The sequence below is a fragment of the Ostrea edulis genome, chromosome 2 (assembly GCF_947568905.1).
Source record: "Ostrea edulis chromosome 2, xbOstEdul1.1, whole genome shotgun sequence".
Lineage (NCBI taxonomy): Eukaryota > Metazoa > Mollusca > Bivalvia > Ostreida > Ostreidae > Ostrea > Ostrea edulis.
Genome location: NC_079165.1, coordinates 20,677,016 through 20,704,983, shown reverse-complemented (window position 1 = coordinate 20,704,983; position 27,968 = coordinate 20,677,016). Strand labels below are relative to the sequence as shown.

Sequence of the window (27,968 nt, the reverse complement as noted above, 5' to 3'; positions counted from 1 at the left end):
GGGGGGGGGGGGGGGGGGGGAGTCTCATAGTTTTTGTGCGTGTGCTTTTGCTTGACCCCTCTCTGGGATTTTGAATTTTTTTTTTATTTATTTATTATTATTATTATTTTTTTGGTTCTCAAGAATTATGGACAATTGTGAAGTCAGTTCCTCATAAGACTGTCCAATCCACCAATAACCATTTCTGTTGTTAAATATTACGGGGAAAAGTATTCAAATATTACCGGTAAGTTAAATTATTTGCAAAGTCGGGATCGACATTCAAAATATTCAGGAACTTGCAGTTTTTGTTGACGATGGAATCACTTCCAATACTCTGAATTCATTACAAAAAGATTTAAGTAATGGTTGAAGAATGTGTATATTTTGATTTGTTACGAAATGGGCACAGGTGGATCGTTTCTGCATAACCCAGAAGATGACGATATTTTTGGCAACGACCTAAATGGAAGCAGTCATGGTGTGATAAAGAGAATCCCTGTGGAAATAAAACCCAGAGGAAAGCTGTCGATATTTAGTCATGGCTCCAGCAGAAATAAGAGGATTGGGGGTAGTTTACAGTCAGCACTGTCGGTGGATCTGGAAAATCCGGAGGCGGAGAAAATCAAGAAGGAATTTGAGATGTACAGGTAAATATGAACTCCTTTATTGTACAAGTTTCCAGTTCTTGTGACTTGAACGATTTCTAGTCAACTCGTACCCTGACCGACTCGTACCCAGGTCAACTCGTACCCAATAGGTCAACTCGTACCCAAAAAGCAAAAGTCAACTCGTACCTAAGAATCTGGACATAATGCAATATATATATGCGCATATAAGTGACATATCGCTTAGGTACGAGTTATCATCATATTGAAGAGGAGGAGTCAACTCGTAACCAGATTCTTGGGTACGAGTTGACTTTTGCCTTTTGGGTACGAGTTGACCTATTGGGTACGAGTTGACCTGGGTACGAGTCGGTCAGGGTACGAGTTGACTTGACTCCACTTGAACTTGGCTATACATGTGTAAACATTATATTGCTGGTGAAAATAAATATTAATTGGTACATGCCATACATAGAACTTGCCACAACAAGGTATATTTCCATATCCTGCCTAAATGAGGGATTATGTATATTTATTTATTCACCAATCAAGGGCCCTCAGGGGGCATTTATGTGAGGGAAAATATGTAACCACTATATTAATCCGAGATACCTCTGACTCTTACCCCCGCTTTTATATTGTGACATGTGCGGGGGAGAATCAGAGTGGACTCCATATTGAAAAGTGGGAATTCAGCGACACCATCTGGTGTCGCTGTTTACCTACCTCTTATCTTCCAAGACGCGAGGATTCAGTTATCGGAAGATTATTCTACAAAGAGATCATAATTAATACGATGTTTTTGCCATTTAAACGATGAAATTTTGTGTGTTTATGTGCTGACGTCATGCGCAAAGAAATCGAATGTCGAGGCAGCAACCTAATTCAATTGATGCTTCATTTGTCGGTGTTTGGGATGTTTAAACGGCGATAGCATCGTGTTATCTCAGGGCTTGAAGCTAACTTTTTATGTCACCAGTCCGCCGGACTGATGGGGTATAATTTTAACCAGTCTGCAGAAAAAATTACTAGTCCAACAGAGTTTTCCAGAAATAATCAAATATATTTTGTTGATATCATTAAAATGAAATTTAACTCATTATGCCTTAGACAATATTGTAACACTTAAATGTGGGATTTATATTTACGAATCAGATTCGTCCGATTGATTAAACAGATCAAAGCATGCCAAATGTGTATGAAATTTCATATTAAGTATATTTTCCAAAATGATGCTTTAGAAAATTAACCAGTCCCATCGGACTGACTAAAACAAATGTCAGTCAGTCCGCCAGACTTTTAGCCAGTCACAGACTGACGGACATATGTTAATTTCGAGCCCTGTTATCTGCGAAATAAAGTTGCAAGAGGTAGGTAAAGCAGCAACACCAGCTGATGTCGCTGAATTCCCATTTTTCAATATGGAGTCCACTCTGACTCTCCCCCGCACATGTATGTCACGATATAAAAGCAGGGGTAAGAGTAAGAGGAATCTCGGATTACCGCCATATATACTGTAACTAGAATGGATGTAGAATGAGGATTTCAAATTCTTCTTATGAGAACATCAGTCCCTGTAAATTATGAAAATATATTTCCTTTTGTCCCGAATATCAATGTTAAACCAAGCAGTCTCAGCAATTTGAATATAAATATAAACAATTTATTTTCTAAGTTAACATTAAATAATCATACACAGGGTTCCAACTTCGACTAAATATCTTAGGGGTTAAGTGGGCCCCTAAATAAAAAATCAATTTAGCCCACATGAAATTTTAGTAGCCCACACATATAAAATTGAAAACATGATTTTTTTAACAAGAAAAAAGAAACATCAGGTCACTCACATTTAAAATATCAATATTCAAATTCTGTTTCCATTTCCGTAATTGTTTCAAACACCCCCTCCCTCCCTCCCTCCCTCCCTCCCTCCCTCCCTCCCTCCCTCTCTCTCTCTCTCTCTCTCTCTCTCTCTCTCTCTCTCTCTCTCTCTCTCTCTCTCTCTCTCTCTCTCTCATTTCCACTCTCATTTTGTTAACCTAGCAAAAATATTAGAGTTCATGGACTTATGATCTTCGCAGTGTCTGATTTCAACACGCGCTTCTTCAAACTTTTTATGCAATTTCGAAAGTTCTCAGCTTCACAATGCTGTCAAGTTTATAACTCGGGAAAGCTGTCATAACGACTGGACCTCTCCTGTCATGTTTTGTACCCACAGCACATACCATCCCCATTACACCGTCATTGAACCATATTCTCCCCTTCTTTCCACTTTGGTAAAAATAGACGCTTTCCTTTCGTTTCAAGTAACCCTTGCGTTCTTCAACTTCTTCTGGTTTACGTTTTGGAAGGTTTGATACCCCAGGAATGTCTCGAAAGTGGTAAAATCTCAACTGAAAATTGAACTTCGTTTACATTAGAACTCGGATCGGTCGGAAAGAAAAATGTTGATCGGACAATTACGGTCACCAAGTGGGCGACGAGAACAGAAATTTTGGGTGCCCACACGCAAAGCAAAGTCGCCAATGCGAGTGGGCGAGCGGTAATCTGGAACCCTGATACATTTACCAATAATATGTCTTCCCCCTAGCCCTGCGATGTAACAACTCATTTAAACCTACCTCTATTTTCCGTTGTATTTACGTTTTCCTTGCAACGTCATCAGCCCTGTGCGTGACGCAACGGTAGTGACACCGGTGATGGCTATATATCATGTTACTTTATAAGATAAGAAAATAGATTTTATTTTTCATTCGCATTCACTAATTAAATCACATGTATATTTTTAATTGTGTAAATTACATACAAGTATACTGACTCTGAGTGACTCACCATTATTAGTAACATTTAACACAACTGAAGTTAAGTACTTAGATTCTGTTCCAAAGTCTACTTTAGGATATGACTCTCTTGGGGACATGTCAAGGAATATGGCCTATGATACATGTTGGTACATAGAATCACTGAAATTACTGCCTATCACCAAAATTACCCAAGAAATGATCAAAATTACCAATAAAAGGGTCAAAATTACCTTAGTATATGTTCATCTATATGTCATCTGGTCGCACATCAAATTTCATGAAGATTGGACAATAGTAACGATTTAAAAGAGTTGTGGCCGTAAAACTGACTATTGCAAAGCGTAAATATTGTGTACCCTTTGTGAAATAATCAATGATTCATCAATACAATCCTTGATCTTCGTGAATGAAAAGGGGGGTCAAAGGAGTATTTTTGGAATGAAAAGTAAGCCAAACTTTAGAATATTACCACTGATTACAACAACAATTATTCAGTTAGAATTCAGCTAACCACCTACAGATATACAGGGTTTTGTAAAGGGAAATAACTCAGATTTACACTTCGTAACAGTTGGTTTTATGGCTACAACTCCTTTAAATCATGACCAATCTTCATGATATGTGACTAGATGACATATAGATGAACATATACTGAGGTCATTTCAGCCCCTTTATTGGTAATTTTTGTCATTTCTTTGGTCATTTCAATGATTAGGAGTAATTTTGGTGATTCTAAGCACCTGGTATATATTGTCTAATTTTCCTACATTTTTTACTTTTAAATTGGATTAGGCATGGTATCTAATTGATATGGGTTTATTGTTGGAGGCATGTATTTATCAGTTCTGATGGACATCAGAGTGTCATATAATTCTTTTTGTTGAAGTTCTGTAGTTTTAACTGCCATTGAAATTTTAATTATAGTTAAAAAATTGGGCTAAAACTGATATTTCATGTATATTACTGATACATCCCTGTATTCAAAATGTTGTAGACTGAACAAAGAAAATGATATAGCTGACATAAAGAAAAAGGAGACAAGGTTACAAATAGAAAACAAAAGACTTCGAGCTGAGCTCCTAGTCCTGCAGAAAACATGTACCAATCTAAGGGCGGAAAGAGACCGGGCAATAGACGCGGAGCAGGCAGCACAAGTCAGAGCAGCAGCATTTCAAAGTGACAGAGACAAAGTCCAAAGAAATTTCAAAGTGAGAAGTAGATATGTTCAAACATATTATCATGCATAATAAAACAGGCTCACATGCTCAAAACATGAACATTTTGTAAAATCTCCATCGTACATGATAAGGAGATTAATTATCACCTGTATGTTTTGGGATTCAATTTGTTCAATTTCATCCTGTACAGTCCTTTGAACCGTATTTTGTTTAAACATGTAAAATGCTTACTGGTCATTTTTATTCAAATATCAGTGTTTTTCTTAAACAGTAAGTAACAGTTTAACAATTTATATTCCAACATGAATTTGGTATGAAAAGTTAGAAATAAGTTGTGGTTTACTTGACAACAATTCACAAAGACATCACAAAACCACACAAAACAATAATGTTTACGTCACAATGCTAATCCAACCAATAACAGACGCAACAGCCATGTCTCTTCCATGGCTGTTCCACCGTGTTGACTAAGAATTCAAGAAAATGGGATATTACAATGACAATATAAACACTGAATGTTTATTTTTTGACGTTTAGTGCGCTTATAACACACAATGGTGTAATATCAATTTTCATAACAAACTGTAATGCATTATTCAATATATCTGTGCCCCATTTCACATCCTCAGCACAAAAGATGTGTTAAAAGGTCATCATTTAAAGCTTAAGTTCTTCTTGTCTTTCAGATTTTCAGGGAAAATATGGAATTACAACTACAGACATTGCTAAGGGACAAAAGAGCTTTAGAAAATAAAATGTTCAAAGTGGCATCAGGGTATAGCTTAGAGGACTCAGAAACTTCCAACAGACCCGACTTTGATGCTTCACTGGGTAGGTAACAAATGCTGTATAACAGAAACTGAAAGTTTTAGCGCCCATCTACATTTAGAATTATTGGCGATGTAGGAGTTGGGATCACAAAAATTCTATTAACTAATTAGTTATCTCTCTTGGCTAATTCTCGGTTCTCCAGTATAGTTACATGAATGCAGTACCAGAAATTACACATGTAAACTTGTGTCGCAAAGGAAAAGAATTAATTATGGACGTATAAATATGATATAAATGTTATCAGTACAGGGCTCTCAAATTTCAGAAACTGGGGCTGATAATTGCTCTGTTCTTTGTGCCAAAATGGCACTATTTTCCCCAAAACAGTAGCATTCTCATTCAGTGTGGGGTACGTGAGCTTGCTCACTTTTTCTTTCATGAGTAAAGCTCTTATTTTCATTCCCAAATATAAGGAAATGTTGATGACCCAAATTCCAAATTATATAATAAGAGCCCTGCTGAGTGTAGGGAATTTTAAGCTTATGTTATGATATGATTTATGAATAATTTTTACAGGAAGTCCAAACCCAGGAGACTGGTGGACTGCCCTGGAAAGTGAACCTTCGCTAAGTAACATCAGCCAGGGGCACCAGACAACACTGAGGGGACCAGAATTTGCCCAGTGCATGATGGAGACTGAGGGACCTTTTAACAACATTAACAGAGGTAGCATTATTGTTAACAACATTAACAGAGGTAGCATTATTGTTAACAACATTAACAGAGGTAGCATTATTGTTAACAACATTAACAGAGGTAGCATTATTGTTAACAATATTAACAGAGGTAGCATTATTGATGACAACATTAACAGAGGTAGCATTATTGTTAACAACATTAACAGAGGTAGCATTATTGTTAACAATATTAACAGAGGTAGCATTATTGATAACAACATTAACAGAGGTAGCATTATTGTTAACAACATTAACAGAGGTAACATTATTGTTAACAACATTAACAGAGGTAGCATTATTGTTAACAATATTAACAGAGGTAGCATTATTGATAACAACATTAACAGAGGTAGCATTATTGTTAACAACATTAACAGAGGTAGCATTATTGTAAACAATATTAACAGAGGTAGCATTATTGATAACAACATTAACAGAGGTAGCATTATTGTTAACAATATTAACAGAGGTAGCATTATTGTTAACAACATTAACAGAGGTAGCATTATTGTTAACAACATTAACAGAGGTAGCATTATTGTTAACAATATTAACAGAGGTAGCATTATTGATAACAACATTAACAGAGGTAGCATTATTGATAACAACATTAACAGAGGTAGCATTATTGTTAACAACATTAACAGAGGTAGCATTATTGTTAACAACATTAACAGAGGTAGCATTATTGTTAACAATATTAACAGAGGTAGCATTATTGATGAAACATCTTAACAACATTAACAGAAGTAGCATTATTGATGAAACATTTTAACAACATTAACAGAGGTAGCATTATTGATGAAACATTTTAAGACTTTAATTTCAACTCATGTGAAATCAGAATACCAGTATCATAAAACTCTCATCTGATTACCTATAATGAATTTAGAACTAATGTGTTCCTGAATAAACAAGTGATATTAAAAATAAGATACGGGAATAAATGGTTAAGCTCTGTTTGGAATCGGAGAGTGGATTCTTTGGTGTGTAGGAAACACTATAAAAGTTGTGAGTTTTTGTATGTGACTTTGCAGAGGACTGGAGTTCAGTAATGACCAGCATGACTAAGATCATTCCTAGTCTCCCGGAGCATGCCCTCAGTCCTGTCATCCGAATCTACGTATCGGCTCCCCGCGATACTCAGGTAGAGGTGGAGATATTTCAGAAGGAGTATTTCCCTCACCTGGCTTCGCTTTGTAATGGAGGAGGAAGGGAGTTAATCGTGATACATTTGACACTGGACGACACTATTAACCTTACAGGACAGGTACAAATTGTGCGATAAATGACATCAGTACATGAATGAAAGATTCCTTGTATAATGAATATTTAAGTTTGTCAAAACCATGACCTTGAGTTCACAATGGGGATATGAAGTATTACTTTATTAGAATATACAAGAAAATTCGTTAAAATTCTTCTCAAGAACAAGAGTGAAATATGTTGAATTACTGGGCATGCATTGTGATAGAATGTAGATTCAAATTGTTGATATGTGTACCATGACTCAGGGTCACAATAGAAGATCATCAATGTTTTACAAAGGAATGTACATGTATAGGAACAATTTTAAGAACCTCAGGGTAATGATTTATTAAATTAATGAACAGGCATCCTCATATAGTGTAGATTCTAATTCAGTTACACCTTAAACCTTGTCCAAGGCCAGGACAGCTCTGCAATAAAGTTTTCAAATTTTTATAAAGACTGAAATGTATAAGCAAATTCTTTTAAAAATCTTCTGACAAACTTTAACTGTGCAATCTCCCGTAAAAAAAATATGTAAGCACCCTCATATACATTGTAGCATAGATTCACACTTGATTAAAGTTTCATAGATATACACATGTATAGGAAAATTTGAATAACATGACCAGGGGATTCAGAGTGCAGTTTTGTTTTAAATATGAAAATGTAACTGCTTAGGTGAGTGATGTGACCTGTGGTTCAGCAAAATATAGAGAGAGAAAAAACAATTTGATATAAAAATCGTACTTGCAGTTGTCGATGGTGATTTGCAAATATAATCATATTTTACTTCATGTTCATTACTTGCATGAAAATGTATTGGACAATACCTCAGTAGTTTTTTTTAGCTCACCTGAGCTGAAAGCTCAAGTGAGCTTTTCTGATCACCTGTATTCCGGCGTCCGTCCGTCTGTCCGTCCGTCTGTAAACTTTTCACTTTTTCAACTTCTTCTCAACAACCACTGGGCCAATTTCAACCAAAGTTGGCACAAAACATCCTTAGGTAAAGGGAATTCTAAATTGTTAAAATAAAGGGCCAGGCCACCTTCCAAGGGGAGATAATCAAGAAAAGGTAAAAATAGGGTAGGGTCATTAAAAAATCTTCTTCTCAAGAACCACTGGGCCAGAAAAGATGAAATTTATAGATAAGCTTTATTAGGTAGTGCAGATTCTAAATTGTTAAAATCATGGCCCCCGGGGGTCGGATGGGGCCATAATAGGGGATCAAAGTTTTACATACAAATATATAGGGAAAATCTCTAAAAATCTTCTTCTCAAGAACCACTGAGCCAAAAAAGCTGAGATTTATATGAAAGCTTCCTTATATAATGCAGATTATAAATTGTTAAAATCATGGCCCCCGGGAGTCGGATGGGGCCACAATAGGGGGTCAAAGTTTTACATACAAATATATAGGAAAATTCTTTAAAAATCTTCTTCCCAAGAACCACTGAGCCAGAAAAGCTGAGATTTATATGAAAGCTACCTGATATAGTACAGATTCTAAATTGTTAAAATCATGGCCCCCAGGGATCGGATGGGGCCACAATAGGGGATCAAAGTTTTTTTTTTGTTGTTTGTTTTTTCTCGTTTTTTTTGTTTTTTTTTATATAGTGCAGATTCAAGTTTGTTAAAATCATGGACCCCGGGGATTGGATGGGGCCTCAAGGGGGGCATCAAAGTTTTACATACAAATTTATAGGAAAAATCTTTTAAAATCTTCTTCTCAAGAACCACTGAGCCAAAAAAGCTGAGGTTTATATGAAAGCTTCCTGATATAGTGCAGATTATAAATTGTTAAGATCATGGCCCCCGGGGGTTGGATGGGGCCACAATAGGGGGTCAAAGTTTTACATACAAATATATAGGAAAAATCTTTAAAAAATCTTCTTCCCAGAACCACTAAGCCAGAAAAGCTGAGATTTATATGAAAGCTTTCTGATATAGAGCAGATTCAGGTTTGTTAAAATCATGCCCCCCTGGGGTAGGATGGGGCCACAATAGGGGATCAAAGTTTTACATACAAATATACAGGGAAAATCTTTAAAAATCTTCTTCTCAAGAACCATTGGGCCAAAGAAGTTCACATTTACATGAAAGCTTTCTGACATAGTGTAGATTCAAGTTTGCAAAAACCATGGCCTCCAGGGGTAGGTTTGGGGCCATAATAGGGACTACGGTTTTACATGCAAATAGATATGGAAAATCTTCTGATATGGACCAAGGTGACTCAGGTGAGCGATGTGGTCCATGGGCCTCTTGTTTTTATAAAATGTACAATTGTATATATAACATGAATTTGGATTTGCATTATGCTGATAAGATGTTTTATAACTTTTTGTAATTTTTAATTAATCTTGATTTGTTTTTGTAGTTATGCTGATAAGATGTTTTATAACTTTTTGTAATTTTTTAAGGCTATCGAAAGACAGCAGCTGACCAGAAAGAGGCAGATAGAAAAGGCGTCCATTTTTGTTGGTTTTCTAGGAGATGCCACAGACAGGTTTGTAAATTAAGAACTTCTATGTCTCTTTGTCCTACGAGATGTTAAAAAATGTATATAAATGTGAATTGAGTAATGAAATAATTTATTCACATAAAATGAAACTGTTTTTCTGTAATTGCAGGTTCACTAGCTGGGAGTACAAGTTTGGTTATTTAGAAAACAGTAGCAATGTGTCAGCTGTATTTTCCTTCAGAGATGGAAAGGGGTAAAACTGGGTGTGGCCCAGTACTGGGCTAAGTGTCCAGTCCCAGTTTCAATGATCCCACTGTGGTCATTTAATGAATCTGTGGATTGGACACTTTATTTCATTTTTTAAGTTCAGCAATTGATAATTGCTCGCTGACTTTGGCAGTGATTTTTAGCTCACCTGAGCTGTAAGCTCAAGTGAGCTATACTGATCGCCTGTTGTCCGTCTGTCTGTAAACTTTTTACATTTTAGACTTCTCCAGAACCACTGGGCCAATTTCAACCAAACTTGGCCAACAGCATCCTTGGGTGAAGGGCTTTCAAGTTTGTTCAAATGAAGGGCCATGTCCCTTTGAAAGGGGAGATAATCACAAAAATGCAAAAATAGGGTGGGGTCATTTAAAAATCTTCTTCTCAAGAACCACTGGGCCAGAAATGCTGAAATTTACATCAAAGCTTCCTGACATAAGATTTAAGTTTATTAAAATCATGGCCCCCAGGGGTAAGATGAGGCGACAATAGGGGATCAAAGTTTTACATATAAATATATAGGGAAAATCATTAAAAATCTTCTTCTGAAAAATCACTGGGCCAGAAAAGTTTACATTCACATGAAAGCTTCCTGACATAGTCCAAATTCAATTTTGAAAAAATCATGGCCCCTGGGAGTAGGTTGGGGCCACAATAGGGATCAAAGTTTCACATGCAAATATATAGGAAAAATCTTTAGATATGAGCCAAGGTGACTCAGGTGAGCGATGTTACCCATGGGCCTCTTGTTGTGAGTATCTAAGGATACAGCATCCTAATCGTGGATTTCTGTGACTATGTCATCCAGTGGGTACCACGGACATTTAAAACAAACATAGACAGGCATGGCAAGGGATGAATTCATTTATGAAAGTGTACAAAATTTGAATCATATTGCAGCAAAGAATTTAAGACCTTTATTCTTTACAGTATGAAAATCTCAGTGATACAAGTGTCCGTACATTCAAAGTTGTCAAGAATGAATTAGAACATGGATTAACAATATTCAATTCTAGATATACAAATGTATACCATAAACTGTCATTTTTCATGCAGATATTTATAGAATCGGTAGAGTTCCTTTAGAGTGAATGTATCTGATCATCTCCGTTTGACATTTTCCAGTGGCAGAGCCAGTCACACAGAAGCAAGTGAACTGAAAAACCAAGTCAGACAGAAAGGAAACGCCAAAATAATGGATGGTTACACTGCACCTTCACGTGGAGTAGAGCAAGCAGTGGCAGAAATTGAAAAAATGATCAAAACGGTGGGTTTAGTCACTTCTTTATCCGTGGCATTTATAATATATTCATACATTATTAATCATCATCATCATCGGCATTTTGATTAACGTGCAGGATTAGGTGCATCTTCCACAGCAGTGGACTCCCTTCCAGGTAACTGGCTTGCTGCACGCATGGCAGACCTAACATTTGACTTTCAGGCATCTCTGTCCAATGGGTTGACATCACGAAGTCCCCACTTACGCTGGTCTTTTTCTAGCTGTGCTTTCCAGGCCATCTTTGGTCTCCCTGGTTGTCGTCCTCCCTCTTTTCATATTAAAGACATTAATTTACATGCATTTAAGTTTTCACTCTTTGATAATGCAGTGTTGGATTTTTCTTTTCTAACATCTTTGTGTATTTTCAATAATTGCCTCTCTGTATCATGGTTATATCTGCTGTTATGTTTACCATAGAGTTATATATGTACTAGATTTTAATGCAGTGTCATGAGATTTCTCACTTACAAATCTGACAAGGATGTTTGGAAAAAAAATTCAAGTTGAAACTTGGACTTAAGTCTGAGATTTTACTCAAATTTTGACTGTTCAAATAAAAGAAACCTTAAATTTGAGCTTTTTTCGAGAAATCCAAGCCTATATGTGCATGTGTAATTTCGCGAATGCTGATTATTTGATAAATAGTGAACAATCTCCAGTTGCCGGTTGTTGTCATTTATAGGAGGTGGGTATGGACACTGGACATGAAAGAATTGAGGATGAAGAAAATGTGGCTGGGGAAATTGAAGGACCTGACAAAATATGTGGAGGACAAGTCTGGGACACACATGGAGACTATGAACAGATGGAGGCATTTCATTTTGCCATAAAATCCAGCTGTGAACTTGGGTTTGAGAAGGTTTGAGTTTTTGTTGTTTGTAGAAATAACAGCAATGATATGAAATCTTGGAAGTGAATGAAAAATTCACTATAATTCTAGAATGTTCAGAAGATTTTCACTATAATTTTAGATTTTATACAAACTTAATGTAGCAATTTCCTGTTTTTAGCATTATGAGAGACTAAATGCTCACATTTCCTCAGCCGGACTTCTTCCTCCATTACTAATCAGTGGTGCTCCAGGATCTGGACGGTCATTGCTGTTGGCTCAATGGTAAAGGTTCTCTCTGTATGAAAAGTGAAATTTAATGTGGCAGCTTGAAGTGGAAAATGTGAATTACATTGTTTATAAAGCTGAAGTCTAGAGATGTGTGCAGTCAAGAATAACCTGAAAAACGCTGATATTAATTTAATTTGTCTCTTTGTTTGTAATTGTTGTGACATTTGACCTATTCAAGTTAGAGATTTTGTACATGGTAAATTGAAAGTCAAAGCTATGCAACCAACAAAAGTCGAAGTATTCATTAAGATCAGATTTGCAAAGTGTGAATGTGGTTACACTCAGAGACATACATGTAGTGCTAACTTTTAGTGGGTTTTTTGGTCTTACAGCTCACAGCTCAGGGGTAAAGTGTTAACAAACACACATTATTTTTTCCTTACATACCACTTTCTGCAATCTTTAAATGAAATACACAGGTTATGTTGTACTTGTATATTTCAGGATGAATCTACAGCACGAGAAGACCCCCTCTGGTCTGGTCTTGTACCACTTTGTGGGTTCAGAATCGTCAGTCAGTGCTGATCCCGTCTTCATGATCAGGAGACTGACCTCACAAGTAATTCCTCAGTAGATAAAGTTATACAATCTCAAAAACCTGCAGATAAACATTAATCTACATAGATATACACGTAGTTTTATATATTACTAAAGATGAGCAATTTGAATAGTGGATCGAAAGAGGATAACAGAAATATGAGTGTACTTGTATCGTGATTACTTTTGTAACAGCTGATGCAGAAGGTGAACTCGCCACCAGCTTTGACTGCTGATCCAATCAGATTAGTGGAGGAATTTCCACGATGGCTGGAAAAGGTTTCCGAGAAGACTCCTGGTGGAGTCATACTAGTTCTAGATTCAATTGACAGATTTCAGGTAAAGTCAGAGTATATACAGGGAGTACATAAATTTTCAGTTAGTTTTGTTTAATCAACATGGGATGCACAATAAAAATCATTCCCGATAAACATTAGCATGTTCAATTTTGTACACATATACAGGTATTTTATTTATATATCAAATTGTTTTCCATTAAAGAGTTTCAGATGTGTAGATTTTTGTGTCAATTTTAAAACATCTCAAACTTTACAACCTTATTGCTTTGATATAATTAACAGACTTTTCTGACATTTGGAATGGATAAATACTGCATATGTGCATGTATTTAGAAATACTGATATTTACTCATTAACCCAGAGTAATACCTTTAGAATTTTACCTGGTATATTTTGAAATAAAAGATTTTGTTTTCTAATAGCAAGCAGAAATTCACCTAAAATGGCTGTTGGATCCGTTACCTGTGGATGTTAGGGTCATCGTGACAGCAGACGAGGAAACCTGTCCTCAGGCCTGGAGGTAGGTCAAGGTCCTTTAGAAAGGCAACAGTTCTTATTTATGAGATAAAGCAGGAATAAACGAAATCTTCAAGAATCATGGGAAATAATTCTTTAAAATCGTTGGGATGTTCTTTGGTTTTTGATTCTGTGGTTGAAGAATTGTCATTCTGTTAGGGAGATCAGTTCTTTCTGTTTGTGGAGAATTGTTGTTCTGTTAGGGAGTTCAGTTTCTCCTGTTTGTGGAGAATTGTCATTCTGTTAGGGAGTTTGGTTTCTCCTATTTGTGGAGAATTGTTATTCTGTTAGGGGGTTCAGTTTCTCCTGTTTGTGGAGAATTGTGGTTCTGTTAGGGAGTTCAGTTTCTCCTGTTTGTGGAGAATTGTCATTCTGTTAGGGAGTTCAGATTCTCCTGTTTGTGGAGAATTGTGGTTCTGTTAGGGAGTTCAGTTTCTCCTGTTTGTGGAGAATTGTCATTCTGTTAGGGAGTTCAGTTCTTCCTGTTTGTGGAGAATTGTCATTCTGTTAGGTTCAGTTTCTCCTGTTTGTGGAGAATTGTCGTTCTGTTAGGGAGTTCAGTTTATCCTGTTTGTGGAGGATCAGAATTTGTGAGTGTTTACTTCAAAAACAATGAAAATTAAACCCTGTCAGAAAATTGTTTGTTTGCAGTTGAAAAAGGATTGTTTCTTTCCTTTCAACAACTACATTTTATGATTTATCTCCCTTTGTTTAAAGCATTTGTTGTCTTCATTAGATCATGGCCAACACTGCATGTGGAACCACTCAGCAATAAGAACGTGAAGGAGTTGATCCATGCTGAGCTTGCCACAATGGATGCCCAGATTGGTTCAGAGGACAGCTTGATCTTGACTCACTGTCGAACGCCGGCGACCTGTAGCCCTCTCTATGTCATGGTGCTGGCCAGGCACATTGCAGGGTATGAGAAACGATAATTTAAAGGAGACTTATTTACTTCAATGATCATTGTAGTGCCATTTTTCAAATCTTCAATTTTGTATTAACTATTTAAAATGAATTTTAACATAAGTAAAATATTAAAGAACCTGATTTACTTCAACAGATGGTCCTGAATAAGATATTTCAATTGTAGAAAGGCATCCATTCCTTGAGACAAGAGGTTATAGAACTCTGTGTTGGGGAATTCAGTATTACTTCAATATTTGACTCTTTATTAGGTATTTAAAACATGATGGTCAGGTTGGATCACAGCTGGATGTGTTGTTAACCTGTCAGGATTGTGTCAGTCTGTATGCCAAAATTCTGGATCTTCTGCGGATTAGTCTGGAATCTCAGGAAACAAGGGGCTCTCTGAAATGTGTGAGTGTTTTAATGACTTGTTTGATAACTATCACTTGTCAATACATGTACTAATTATAATTTTCATAAACAACTTCAAAAGAAGATAAGTAAGACTTTTTATAACAATCCCATTGTTTTTCCTTGTTTTGATACCATTGATTTCATAGTGTGTGATCCGACTTTCTAGATCCCTACACTGGTTTTCTTAATCTATTTCAACATCCTCTGCAATTGATGATGTCAAAGTGTATCAATGCACGATTATGTGGAAGGTGATTAACAGTATCACTGATAAGACTACATACACAAAAATACAGCTAATTAGGAATTGATTCAATAATTTTTTTTTCGAATATACATATTAAAGGTGTACACAATGATTTCATCATTACTACAGTACCTTGTTCCAAAGATGTTGGATCACGTCTCAATGACAGGTGCGGATCATCAGATCAAACTTGATGCTTCTTGTTTCGTTTGATCTGATGATTTGTACCTGTCAACTCAACATGATCCGACTCTTGGGATCAAGTTACTGAATTAATAATATACATGGATATTCATCATGGAAATCAGAAGTGTTAAATATGCAAATGAAAAATTTGATCTTTAAATCAAATTCAAGAACATTTCTTAGGCAATTTTTAAAATTGGGAAGGTTTGTTATAAAATTTATGTTTTTAATGAATTTCATAGTTAATGAGGTCTGCTTTTTACCTACACTTTTATTGTAACAATTTTTAGATATTACGATACTTGTACGCCAGTCGGAGTGGACTCAGTGAGGTTGAGTTGATGGCCTTGATTCCCAATCTGTCTTGGAATTTTCTGGCCATATTCACAGAGGTCCTAACCGACCACTTGGTGCTGAAGTACCAGGGGGGACTACTCTCATTTGCCCACGAACAGGTGAGCCACAATACTGAGCATCAGACAAAAAAGTTTAATATTGTGGGAAAGTAACACAATCAGAAAAGAATTTGAGCTTTCTGTGCACAGAATACTGTATATGTACCTACTTTGGTGGCTTTGGCACCAGCTCCAATTAATTAATGATCTGCATCAAAATATAAATCTGTGACTTTGAGATATAAAGAGACTTTTTATACGAGTTAGTCCTAAGTCGAGATTGCGCTCTGACAGTTGTTCATGACCTACATTTACACATAATTTTAGATACGCTAAGATAATTACAAATTACAGTAAGTTTTATTTTTATAAGCTATTTGTGAGTATGGATTTGTGATTAGATATGAAAAATTTAATCAGATTTTTAGTATTTCTGCATGTTATTAACTAAAGATTAGAAGTGCAGTGTAGGATTACTGTTTTGGGATTGTTGTTTACAGATTAGAAGTACAGCACAGGATTACTGTTTTGGGATTGTTGTTGTTTACAGATTAGAAGTGCAGTACAGGATTACTGTTTTGGGATTGTTGTTGTTTACAGATTAGAAGTGCAGTACAGGATTACTGTTTTGGGATTGTTGTTTACAGATTAGAAGTACAGCACAGGATTACTGTTTTGGGATTGTTGTTGTTTACAGATTAGAAGTGCAGTGTAGGATTACTGTTTTGGGTTGTTGTTGTTTACAGATTAGAAGTGCAGTACAGGATTACTGTTTTGGGATTGTTGTTGTTTACAGATTAGAAGTGCAGTACAGGATTACTGTTTTGGGATTGTTGTTTACAGATTAGAAGTACAGCACAGGATTACTGTTTTGGGATTGTTGTTGTTTACAGATTAGAAGTGCAGTGTAGGATTACTGTTTTGGGTTGTTGTTGTTTACAGATTAGAAGTGCAGTACAGGATTACTGTTTTGGGATTGTTATTGTTTACAGATTAGAAATGCAGTGCAGGATTACTGTTTTGGGATTGTTGTTGTTTACAGATTAGAAGTGCAGTACAGGATTACTGTTTTGGGATTGTTGTTGTTTACAGATAAGAAGTGACAGTACAGGGTTACTGTTTTGGGATTGTTGTTGTTTACAGATTAGAAGTACAGTACAGGATTACTGTTTTGGGATTGTTGTTTACAGATTAGAAGTGCAGTACAGGATTACTGTTTTGGGATTGTTGTTGTTTACAGATTAGAAGTACAGTACAGGATTACTGTTTTGGGATTGTTGTTGTTTACAGATTAGAAATGCAGTGCAGGATTACTGTTTTGGGATTGTTGTTGTTTACATATTAGAAGTGCAGTACAGGATTACTGTTTTGGGATTGTTGTTGTTTACAGATTAGAAATGCAGTGTAGGATTACTGTTTTGGGATTGTTGTTGTTTACAGATTAGAAGTACAGTACAGGATTACTGTTTTGGGATTGTTGTTGTTTACAGATTAGAAGTGACAGTACAGGATTACTGTTTTGGGATTGTTGTTGTTTACAGATTAGAAGTGCAGTACAGGATTACTGTTTTGGGATTGTTATTGTTTACAGATTAGAAGTGACAGTAAAGGGTTACTGTTTTGGGATTGTTGTTGTTTACAGATTAGAAGTGCAGTACAGGATTACTGTTTTGGGATTGTTGTTGTTTAGAGATTAGAAGTACAGAACAGGATTACTGTTTTGGGATTGTTGTTGTTTACAGATTAGAAATGCAGTGCAGGATTACTGTTTTGGGATTGTTGTTGTTTACATATTAGAAGTGCAGTATAGGATTACTGTTTTGGGATTGTTGTTGTTTACAGATTAGAAATGCAGTGTAGGATTACTGTTTTGGGATTGTTGTTGTTTACAGATTAGAAGTACAGTGTAGGATTACTGTTTTGGGATTGTTGTTGTTTACAGATTAGAAGTGACAGTACAGGATTACTGTTTTGGGATTGTTGTTGTTTACAGATTAGAAGTGCCGTGCAGGATTACTGTTTTGGAAAAGATGAGACTAGATTGGTGGACCAACATAGGAAAGATCTGACTAAATATTTCTCTCAGTTTATGAGGTGAGGCGAATGTCATTCACGAGGCAAGATACATGAGTGATATAATATGCAGATTGTCTATTCTTATTGTATATAAGATACATCTGATATATTTGTAAATACAAAGTCACTGTAATTTCAAGTTAGTCACTGGTGATTGCGTGTTTCAGATGGAGTTATACATAGTCTAATGTTCCTTTTACAGCCCGGGGCAGGTTACGTGCCGTGTTGCAGACGAGTTACCATGGCTACTGAAGATCGAAGGCGACAAGGAGAGTCTGGAAAAGTGTATACTGAACCTCTGTATATTCCAGAGACTGTATGCAAGGTGAAATCTTCATCAGATTGGAATCCAGACAGTGTCATTCTTTTATAGAAGATTTTAACTTCGTAAACTTTCAATTTAATTATTAGAGTTGGGAAAATCTTGTTCATTTAATCATTCTCAAAAATTTGTCGGTCATGATATATTGAACTGCAAAAGAAATGTCACACAAGTTTATACAAGTGTTTAAAAAAGCTTTATTAGGAAATCAGATTAGTATATAATATAATTTTAATATACTAGTATACATTCAATATTCCATAAATTCCACAAAAGCACATTATGAATAAGCAATTTTGTATCCAATTTTTTTTTAGCTTGTTTGTAGCGTGACATTTCTTTTACAGTTCAGTGTAGGTAACACTATACATATCGTTAAGTTTAAATGAAAGACAGCTTGTGGCCATTTTTAACAGGGGGAGATGTGCAGAGTTAATTAGCCACTGGCAGTTTATCACCACCGACAAAAACAGCATGGCTCAGGCTTACTTCACCGCTACCAGGAAGATGGAGGAAGGTAAGAATTTTGTAATGTATTTGCACATTGTGATTGTTTTCAAAGTCATGAAAAAGTAAAAAAGAGTGTAGAATGCAATTTAAGCCATATATATGTGTAGAATTTGATAACATTTTGTTAACTGGACTGGGTAAGCTGAAGACTGAAGAGATAATACAATTATCAATCGTGATATTGATTGTAGTTGTAGGACAACATGGAGGACTGATCACTCTCCCTCGTATTGCCGACATGTATGAATCTCTTGGACGATTCCTCAAAGACTTGGGACTCCTGAATCAGGTGTGTTCTGTAGTGCAATTTAGCCATTGTATATCATCAATATCAGATAATTATATCTCCTGCAAACGAAGTTTAGGGGGTATACTGGTGTCACCTTGTACGTCTGTCCCGTCCGTAGGTTTAATTTGTCAAGAGTATGTTTAACACTGATGAACAGATTTGATAACTTTGTGTATAATTTTTGTGAATAATGAAGTTGTACACCTGCTATTTTGATTGAGATTTTTTTAACATTCAAAGAAGTTGGAGATTTTTTTTTTCCATTTTGAGGTGGGATATTACATTTTTGTATGTTGTCATTGTCAAGAGTATATCTTAAGAAGCATTATTATTACCTGATCTACTATATGAATTGACATTACATATTTTTTTCTGTTTTCCAACTTTAATCAGCAGAGAAGGTACACAAAATGATCTGGGTGAAAAAGTTTGTCACGTAACTTACTATTACCCAATCACATGACGAACTGTTTCCCGGTCACATGACGAACTGTTTCCCATGTCATGTGATGAACTGTTTCCCGGTCACTTGAGAAACTATTCCTGATTAGCAGATTAGGTAATAAAACAATTATTTCATGCCTACTAGGGAAACAGTCAAACCTAATGCCCATCAGTAGTGACGAAGACCTGGGAGACTGTTGTCCTCGGCCTACAGCCTCTGACAACAGTTTCCTGGGTCTTTGCTATTACCTAGGGACAATAGTTTTGACTGTTTCCCAAATAGGCATGAAATAATTGCATATTATACCCTATACAGCGAGTTGATGAGATTATAATGTTTTTGACTTGTCCATCAGTCAGTTAGTCCTGTTCTTGTCAGCACAAATCCTCTGAAACCGCTCAACAGAATTTCATGAAACATTGTAGTTAAATGGACATGCTGTGTAGATATACATCTGATGCAATTTTTTGGGGGAGTTATGCCCCTTTTGAACTTAGAGGTTTGGTCTCTGTCATTCCAGTTCTTGTCTATTTAGTATAGACATATATGTAGATGTGGATGTTCACAGGAAATTTCCAGTTTGATTTTTTTTTCTGGGAGTTATGCCCCTTTTCAACATAAACATCGGGGCCCCTGTGTTGACCACATACGCATGTATATATTCAAAAAGAAAAAAATATACGATGTTTAATAGAGTAATGCCAGTTCCATATTCCCAACATACTGCCATTCAAATAAACATTATTAAAGATGTAAAGGTAATTTGTTTTATTTTATGCATAGCATTGCTGTTGATTGTGTGTAGCATTGTCATTCATTGTATGTAGCATTGTCATTCATTGTGTGTAGCATTGTCATTCATTGTGGGTGTATGGAGTAAGTGAGCTTGCTAACCTTTTCTTTTATTCTTTAATGAGCACATATTCACTATTTCCCTCCATCCAGTGTGCCCTGCGGGGAGCATTAGTCCCACTAGGACAGTTCTAGTTTATTTTATTATATCAGTGCTATTTATGCAGTGTGTATGAATCCTTTGATGTCATAAAAACCAGTAACAAAGTTGCTATGCTTTTTAATGTTTGAGCAGCAACTTAAAGCATATCAAATAGAATTTATGATAATTTTGTTAAGTTTTCATCAACCTTCTTCTCCCCCATTGCAATGAGAACCTTTCATTCTTACAAATTTATATTCTCTCCAACTTTCAGGCTGTTCCAGCTTTGCAAAGAGCCTTGGAGATCAGAGAGATAGCTCTTGATCCAGACCATCCAGTTGTAGCGAGATCCCACCACCAGCTAGCTGGACTTCATGCTCAGTGGGGGAAGTTCTCCACAGCAGAGGCTTTCTACAAGCAGGCGCTGGACATTTATGTGGACAGATATGGATCTGACCACTACCTGGTTGCCAAGGAGCTAGATGCTCTTGCTGTTCTCTATCAAAAACAGGACAAGTAAGTGAAAACGATAACACAGCCGTATGTGGAGATTAAAGTAACATGTCTATTACTGTTGATAAGTATTGATTGTGTATCTGTTACTGGGGTTGGAAGATTTGAATATTCTTACTGTTATCTTACAGACATGATCTTGCAGAACCTCTTAAGAAGAGAGCTGTGTCTATAAGGAAGAAAGTGAAAACACCTCGATCTAATTCTGTATGTGTTTTGTTTTCGTATTATACTGTATACATGTGTAGTGAAATCTCTGCCCCCATTTTAGTTTTGCCAGTTTTATTCTTATCCTAAATGAGTGAATTCAAAACTGGGCAAAATTTGATTTACTTATTATTCTATGTACCAAAAATAGCTCATGGGAATGTTTAAAATAAGCTGATATCATACATTCATTGTTAATGCAACATAGGGCAAAAAAGTTTCCCTATATACAATATGAATGCACATTTGTAGATCTGTATCAATCTCATACTGCCTGTATTGTACATTTTATTTGGAATGTCTGGATTGCTTTAATAACAGGGCCAGATGAAATCAGTTGTACAGAGGAGAGCTCTTCAGCTGGAGGAGTTAGCAATAGGCCCAGATTCATCAGACCTTGCAAGAACCCTTAATGAGCTAGGAGTTCTACACTACTTACAAAATGACTTTGAGTAAGTAATACTGTACACGTATTAAAACGTAATCAAAGAGACGTTCATAGTCAATTACTTGTTGACTATATTTTTCTTCGAAAGAGATTGTGAAATTTTATGACTTGGTTTAGTTTACGAGGCTTCAGGGAGCAGTAATCGTGTAGTACTGCAAGTCCAGGATCTGAATTCCTTAAAATACTTTTTTACTTCTGGACATTGAAAAATCTGAAGGTGGAAAGCAAAGCACAATTTACATTTAAAAAAGATGATAAGAATAATTACAGTAACACATTAATTAATAATGCTGTCTATTACGTGGATGACCATTAAGGCTCATGAGTCACTTGCCATTAAAAGAAAGGGTGAAAAATATATTTGTTTTAAAAATTTCAGAGCCTCAGAGTCTCTGCTGAAGAGATCGCTGGAGATGAGAGAAGCTACCCTAGGCTCTGATCATCCTGATATTGCCCAATCTCTGAACAATCTGGCTGCTCTGTACAACGATAGAAAACAGTATGACAAAGCAGAACCTCTGTATGAGAGAGCTCTACAAATAAGGTTAAAGGTAAATACAGGGAATTTTAAGCAGATTTACGTGTAGTTGTGCTGTGTTGTAACAGAGAGAATCAGATAGGATAACGTGTAGGAGTATCCCACGAACAATATTAAGTTATGTATCCAGTTTTACTAGGACATCTTTCCCAGGTTAATAATGTGAACACAGTGAATGCTTTTGTGTATTAAAGTTTTCAACTGAAATTGATTAACTTGTGTGTTAACAAGGCTGTGACAGAAATCGTTGTTTGTAGCATTTCAGTGTAAACCATGACAGTGTGGCCTCAGTTATAAAACACCTGGCGCTTCTCTACAGGAAACAGGTAAATCAGAAATCTTACAAGATTAGAAGTCTCTGGATACTGTTAAATGTTTATTTTTACCATCAATTTACTGCAATGTCATTGTCTTAGATATGTAAAATAGCATTATTACAAATCAGATGCCTTAATTGGTTAGCTAATACATTGGAAGCAACATTTTTGTTTTCACTGTACTTCTGAGGTCATTTTTTAGAACCTTTGTTGTTGGAAAAATCAGTGTGTTTTTAATCACTTGGAGCATAGGAATTATATGTCGTACACATTCTTTGTAGGGTAAATTTGAGTTGGCGGAACCGCTGTATAAGCGAGCTATAGAGATTCGTGAGAAGTCCTTTGGTTCTGAACACCCTTCTGTGGCCACAGCCTGTGTTAATTTAGCTGTGTTATACTCCCAACAGGTACACTAATAATGTCAGAGCCACATAGAAATGGTACAGCCCTTCACGTTCAGTAATCTTATTCCACAAAAAATATTCCGCACACATACCGTATCAGAAGAATTTTTAGCGAGGATTTAATTTTGGCATTATTAGTAAGAGTGATGAAATCGCTAAAATTGAATATCGCTAATAATTTATTCCATATTAGAGGTAATAGTAATCATTCTTGGATTTATGCCGTTAAAATTAGCTTTCGCTAAATATATATCCATTTTCATGGGAAAACTGCTAAATTTGTGTCTCGCTAAAAATTCCACTTATGCACTATTTGAATTCTTGTTAATCAATGTGTTTATATAAAGTCATACCGGAGTTTGTGATATACTGTACATGTACATGTATGAAGAAATTAATTCATATAGAAAAGATTGCAATGAAATTTTCTGGACATTTATCTTCAGAACTTTGATGTGTAATAATCTTGTTGGACATTTATCTTTAGAACTTTGATGTGTAATAATCTTGTTGGTTCTTGCATAATTTAGAATGCTCAGAAATGTTTTTGTAGAACAAATATACTGATGCCGAACCTCTTTATAAAAGAGCCCTTCAGATTTATGAGGAAAGCATGGGTCCACACCATCCCAGGGTTGCGGAAACACTCAGGAATTTAGCTGTCATGAAATATGAAATGGTAAATTGTCATACTGTGTAGCAGGGTAAAATATGTGAGGTGTACAATTTTGATATTTCTCGAATTAATTCAATACCATTGTAAGTTTGTCTGCTTAATTGAGATGTCACAAATTGCATCATTATTCTCTGATTTTCTCAATTTGTGCATAGAATGTTGACAATTAAATGTGGTTGAATGCAAAGCAAAGAAATGGAATTTTCAACATCTGCTGCTTTTCATATATAATAGCTATATCTCCCATTAATTCTGGTTTAGTTGTTTGACCAATTTTATCCTCCATAAATGGCATAAATTTTCCTCATTTTAAAATGATTATGACCAACAATCAATCTATTGTTATACATATATTCACAATGTCATGTTGTTTTTATTGAACTTTGATTTTATTAAGATTTTTAAAGATTGATACGTTGTTAAGATCAGACTACATCACCATTCATCAGACTAAGAATGTTTATTAGGCAAAACTGCTTTCTTACTGTTTCCATACATACTATCAATGTTTTTAATTTTGCTATAGATACATTGCTGGTTAAAACTAGCCAGTACCTTACAGACCTCAGTTTTAGTGTGCTATAACAATTCTTCCTATTTTAAACCTTTTTAGCAAACTTTTCTGACTAAAGGGGGTTTCGACCCCCAGAACCCCACTCTGGATCTGCCACTGCAATTTTACATACTCAAAATAATGACTTGTACTGGGTGCAGAAGATAAGAAAATGTAAAAGACGTACTCATCATGTTCCTTTTCTTTCAGAGGGATTTTGAAACTGCAGCCAAACTGTACAAAAGAGCCACAGAAATCAAGGATGGTGATAACTCATATGGGGTTAAGGTCTTGTCAAGGAGGTGTTCCAGCAGTGACACAAATTCTACTGTGAAACTCATCATGAACTCATAGTTAGAGGCATTGTACAAGAACTTCAAGGTTCATTAAGAATTTATCTTTAGGTATTTAATTACAATATTCATCTGTACTCCAGCAAGCCAGTGGTTCTCCGTGATACTCTCACTATCACGTATGTTTTTTTTATACCGTGTAACTTATGAATATGATGAGTGTAACCGAGGCTTGTACTTGTGGTAATTTTTGCATTGACTCTTATTACAAAAAAAAAACTTGTGCCAAAGATATGCTGGTGTTCAGTGATAGCAAACCTCATGTGTGGAATACTGGTAGTTTATGGAACATTTTCTGATTGCATTTTGTTCAGCAATATTAACTTGTTGTAAAATGTTTTTCATGTTACCGTGGTAACATGTTTCTCATCTTACCATGGTATCTCATCTCATGTATTTATTGAAAATCTACACAAGAGTTCATAAATAATGGCGGTCTATTAAACACAACCCAACAAGCAGTAACTTAAAAATCCAGCCTGGCCTCTGTACTGGTAAAAATACCTTTTTGATGAAGAAAAATTACCATTATTATCTCTATGAATAATAAAATCTATGGAATCATACCCTCAGAGACAGCTTTACTTAAAAAATTACTGTCGTCTTGGAGACATTTTTCAAATGGGCAATTCTCAGTGTAAGTGGAGGAGGGTGTTTCAGCAGGTCATAATCAAATTACACAGATGAACTAGAAATGATCACCTTAATCTAGTTCAGATAAAGACAGCAATACTTAGACAGACATCGTGGCGTTGTGATGTCACACAAGATAAGCAATCATCGTGGACTACCTACATTTGTAAATGATTTTCATGATGTAGTTACACTGGAAATGATACTCCAATTTTAAGTGAACAGCAGTGATTTCCTTGTGGCTGCATGTTGAAGTAACAGGATTTAATTGTGACTTATAATCAAACGACACGATTCAATAACACTTCCTGAATTTCTCATCTTTTAGAATATTAATAAGACAAATAGAAATATGTGTGTAAGAAATAAGACGTCATTTCCATAATAAAAGTGGGATGTAGGGTGTACAGTTTGATGCAATATGTACTCTACACTTTCGATTTTTTAAAAAACAACTGTATATTGTGATTATATTTTTCAGAAGACGGTTTTCTTATTCACAAACAAAAACTTTATGTCGTGAAGTCTTTGATAAATGCAATAACCAAAAGTATTCTCACAAGTTTTACTTTACAAGCTACTGAAGTCAATCAAACCAGATTATGTGAAGTGTTGTGTTGAATCATGTATGTGATAATTCATAATCAGTTTCAAATCATCAGAAAATAACTGTATTGTCCTTGTTTCAAAACTGAAGAAAATGTCTGTTAAAGGGTAGGGAATCAAGTAAACTGAAGAATGAGGTAATACCATACGTGAGCTAAAGAAAAATGTGTTTTTTGTGGAATAACACACACACATACCCTGGAATAAAATTATTGCATCAGACTATATGTTCAAATCTAGTATAACCTGATAATCATTGTTTAATGTTAGCTGAACAAGAGGAACAGTATAGTGAATTTAGTAGCTGCCCTTTGGTTGGTTGGAGCTAATACTAGACCACAAACACTGAAATCTACCGTGTACTTACAAGATTATAAGTGTGATAACTACCTTTCAATGTGCACATTTTTGTGACACACATATACCATAGTTGGCTAATTTTAAGGTTTCACATTACAGTGATAGCAGATTCCATATTGGTTATCTTTAATTATTACTTGCGTGTATGAGAAGAAAAATAAATATTTGTAGGCTAGATTTGAAAATTAGCATGTTGAAGTTGTTTATTTTGTAGAACCACCAAATTATCCTTTAATCAATAAATCAGTATTACCAGAAGCAGACTTATTTTAGTCCGTCCTATTAATATTCAATCCGTCCCCAGCAGCTGTCTCAGTTGATTTCTATTTGCCCATATTTTGTTTTGAACTTGTTCAGAAAGGCGTAGTGTAACAATAATGTTATGATGTACACTGAAATTGAGTTTTTCTGTGTTGAAGTTTTGACTTCAGTAATGAAGGTTAAACGTTGCCCGTGATGTGATTGGTTGTTGGAAATTGAGTTTTTCTGCGTTGAAGTTTTGACTTCAGTAATGACGGTTAAACGTTGCCCGTGATGTGATTGGTTATTTTCTAAGATTCAAAAACAACTGGCCACACAAAATTTGGTGCATGTATAATCCTGATAATGTGCTTACATGAATATAAAAAATAACCTTCAGCCAGATAAACTCATTGATTGATGTCAAAAGTATTACCATTTTTAACATGCATGATCATTAGATCTGATATTTTCAATACACATTCTGTATACAAACCCTGGTATTGAATTAAGAAATATTTTACTCCGTTGTTTAAATGACAAGATGCTGTTCTTTTTAGTATACCAGGTATGTTTTCTCAAAATCTGTGATCAGTTTGAACTGCTGAATGGTGATTTATATTAGTTTTAAACTGTGATGAGTTCGATTTGAGGTTTTGAATTCAAAGTGTGAAAGATATAGAATTTTTATTCAAGATTTTTATATACATATGTATAAAAATTATGCATTTATATTAATTTACAATAATTCAGTCTGTGATTATTGGTGTGTTATATGACAAAGGAACAGCTTGTTTTTGATGCCATTTTGTTTTAACATTGTGTATAATTTCCTATAAATGATTGAATTTAGAGTATCATTGGGCTGAAATGTGTGCAGTATTTGAGGTTGTCAGTCCTACAACTTTTGTAAGTCTTTTGAAATTGCCATCCATTTTACATTTATTACGTTATGATTTGCATACATGTTCTATGTTGTTTTTAAAAGTGTGCAAAAGATATTTAGCTTTATTCTGTCAAAAGGTTACCTACTATAAGTCCTTCTATACTAGAGTTGATCATACAAGATTGGATAGATGTATAGAAAGTGCAAACATTCTTCTCCTTTAACACTGTTCTATATTTTATAGATTTGATGATATGCAATAATATTGTGGTTTAATTGATGAAATATGATTATGAAAACTTTGGAAAGCTGCAATGACCTCGACATATTTCCAATACTTCATGTATGCACAATAAGTTGCTGTTGAAATCCATCTTTTATCTATTCATAAATTATTATTGAAATAGATATTAATTTTGTTTCTTCTTCAGTGTATATGTGCGTTACTGTAACTTCAGATATCCTACTGTGCAGCTGTTTCTACAAAATAAGCACATAAATGCTAAGAACACACTGTATATTTCTAGTTCACATGAAAATTGTGTACATGTAACCTGCAGTCAGGATCAACACACTGACCAAATTGTCCAAAATCTGTGTATGGTGGAGTTGAACTTCATGGGTCATCTCACTCTTTACCACAAATGATTGAACCTGTTCTTATAGTAAATCAATGATTGAAACTTGCTGGATTGTCTGACAT

General features: G+C 35.4%; 1 protein-coding gene across 1 annotated transcript; it reads left to right on the top strand.

Annotated features, from left to right (window-relative positions):
* Window positions 1–17: 17 nt before the first annotated feature.
* On the top strand, window positions 18–27,675 carry LOC125680761 (nephrocystin-3-like). Its single transcript, XM_048920523.2, has 28 exons — window positions 18–629; window positions 4,386–4,599; window positions 5,256–5,400; window positions 5,917–6,066; window positions 7,115–7,347; window positions 9,746–9,831; window positions 9,956–10,039; window positions 11,176–11,317; window positions 12,015–12,191; window positions 12,343–12,446; window positions 12,897–13,011; window positions 13,185–13,328; window positions 13,711–13,808; window positions 14,541–14,723; window positions 14,983–15,124; window positions 15,851–16,015; window positions 17,949–18,049; window positions 18,234–18,356; window positions 18,770–18,870; window positions 19,055–19,152; window positions 20,806–21,047; window positions 21,176–21,251; window positions 21,573–21,703; window positions 22,079–22,250; window positions 22,495–22,563; window positions 22,836–22,961; window positions 23,512–23,637; window positions 24,398–27,675. The coding sequence occupies exons 1-28, from the start codon at window positions 382–384 to the stop codon at window positions 24,539–24,541; spliced, it is 3,939 nt and encodes a 1,312-aa protein (XP_048776480.2). The 5' UTR covers window positions 18–381; the 3' UTR covers window positions 24,542–27,675.
* Window positions 27,676–27,968: the final 293 nt, after the last annotated feature.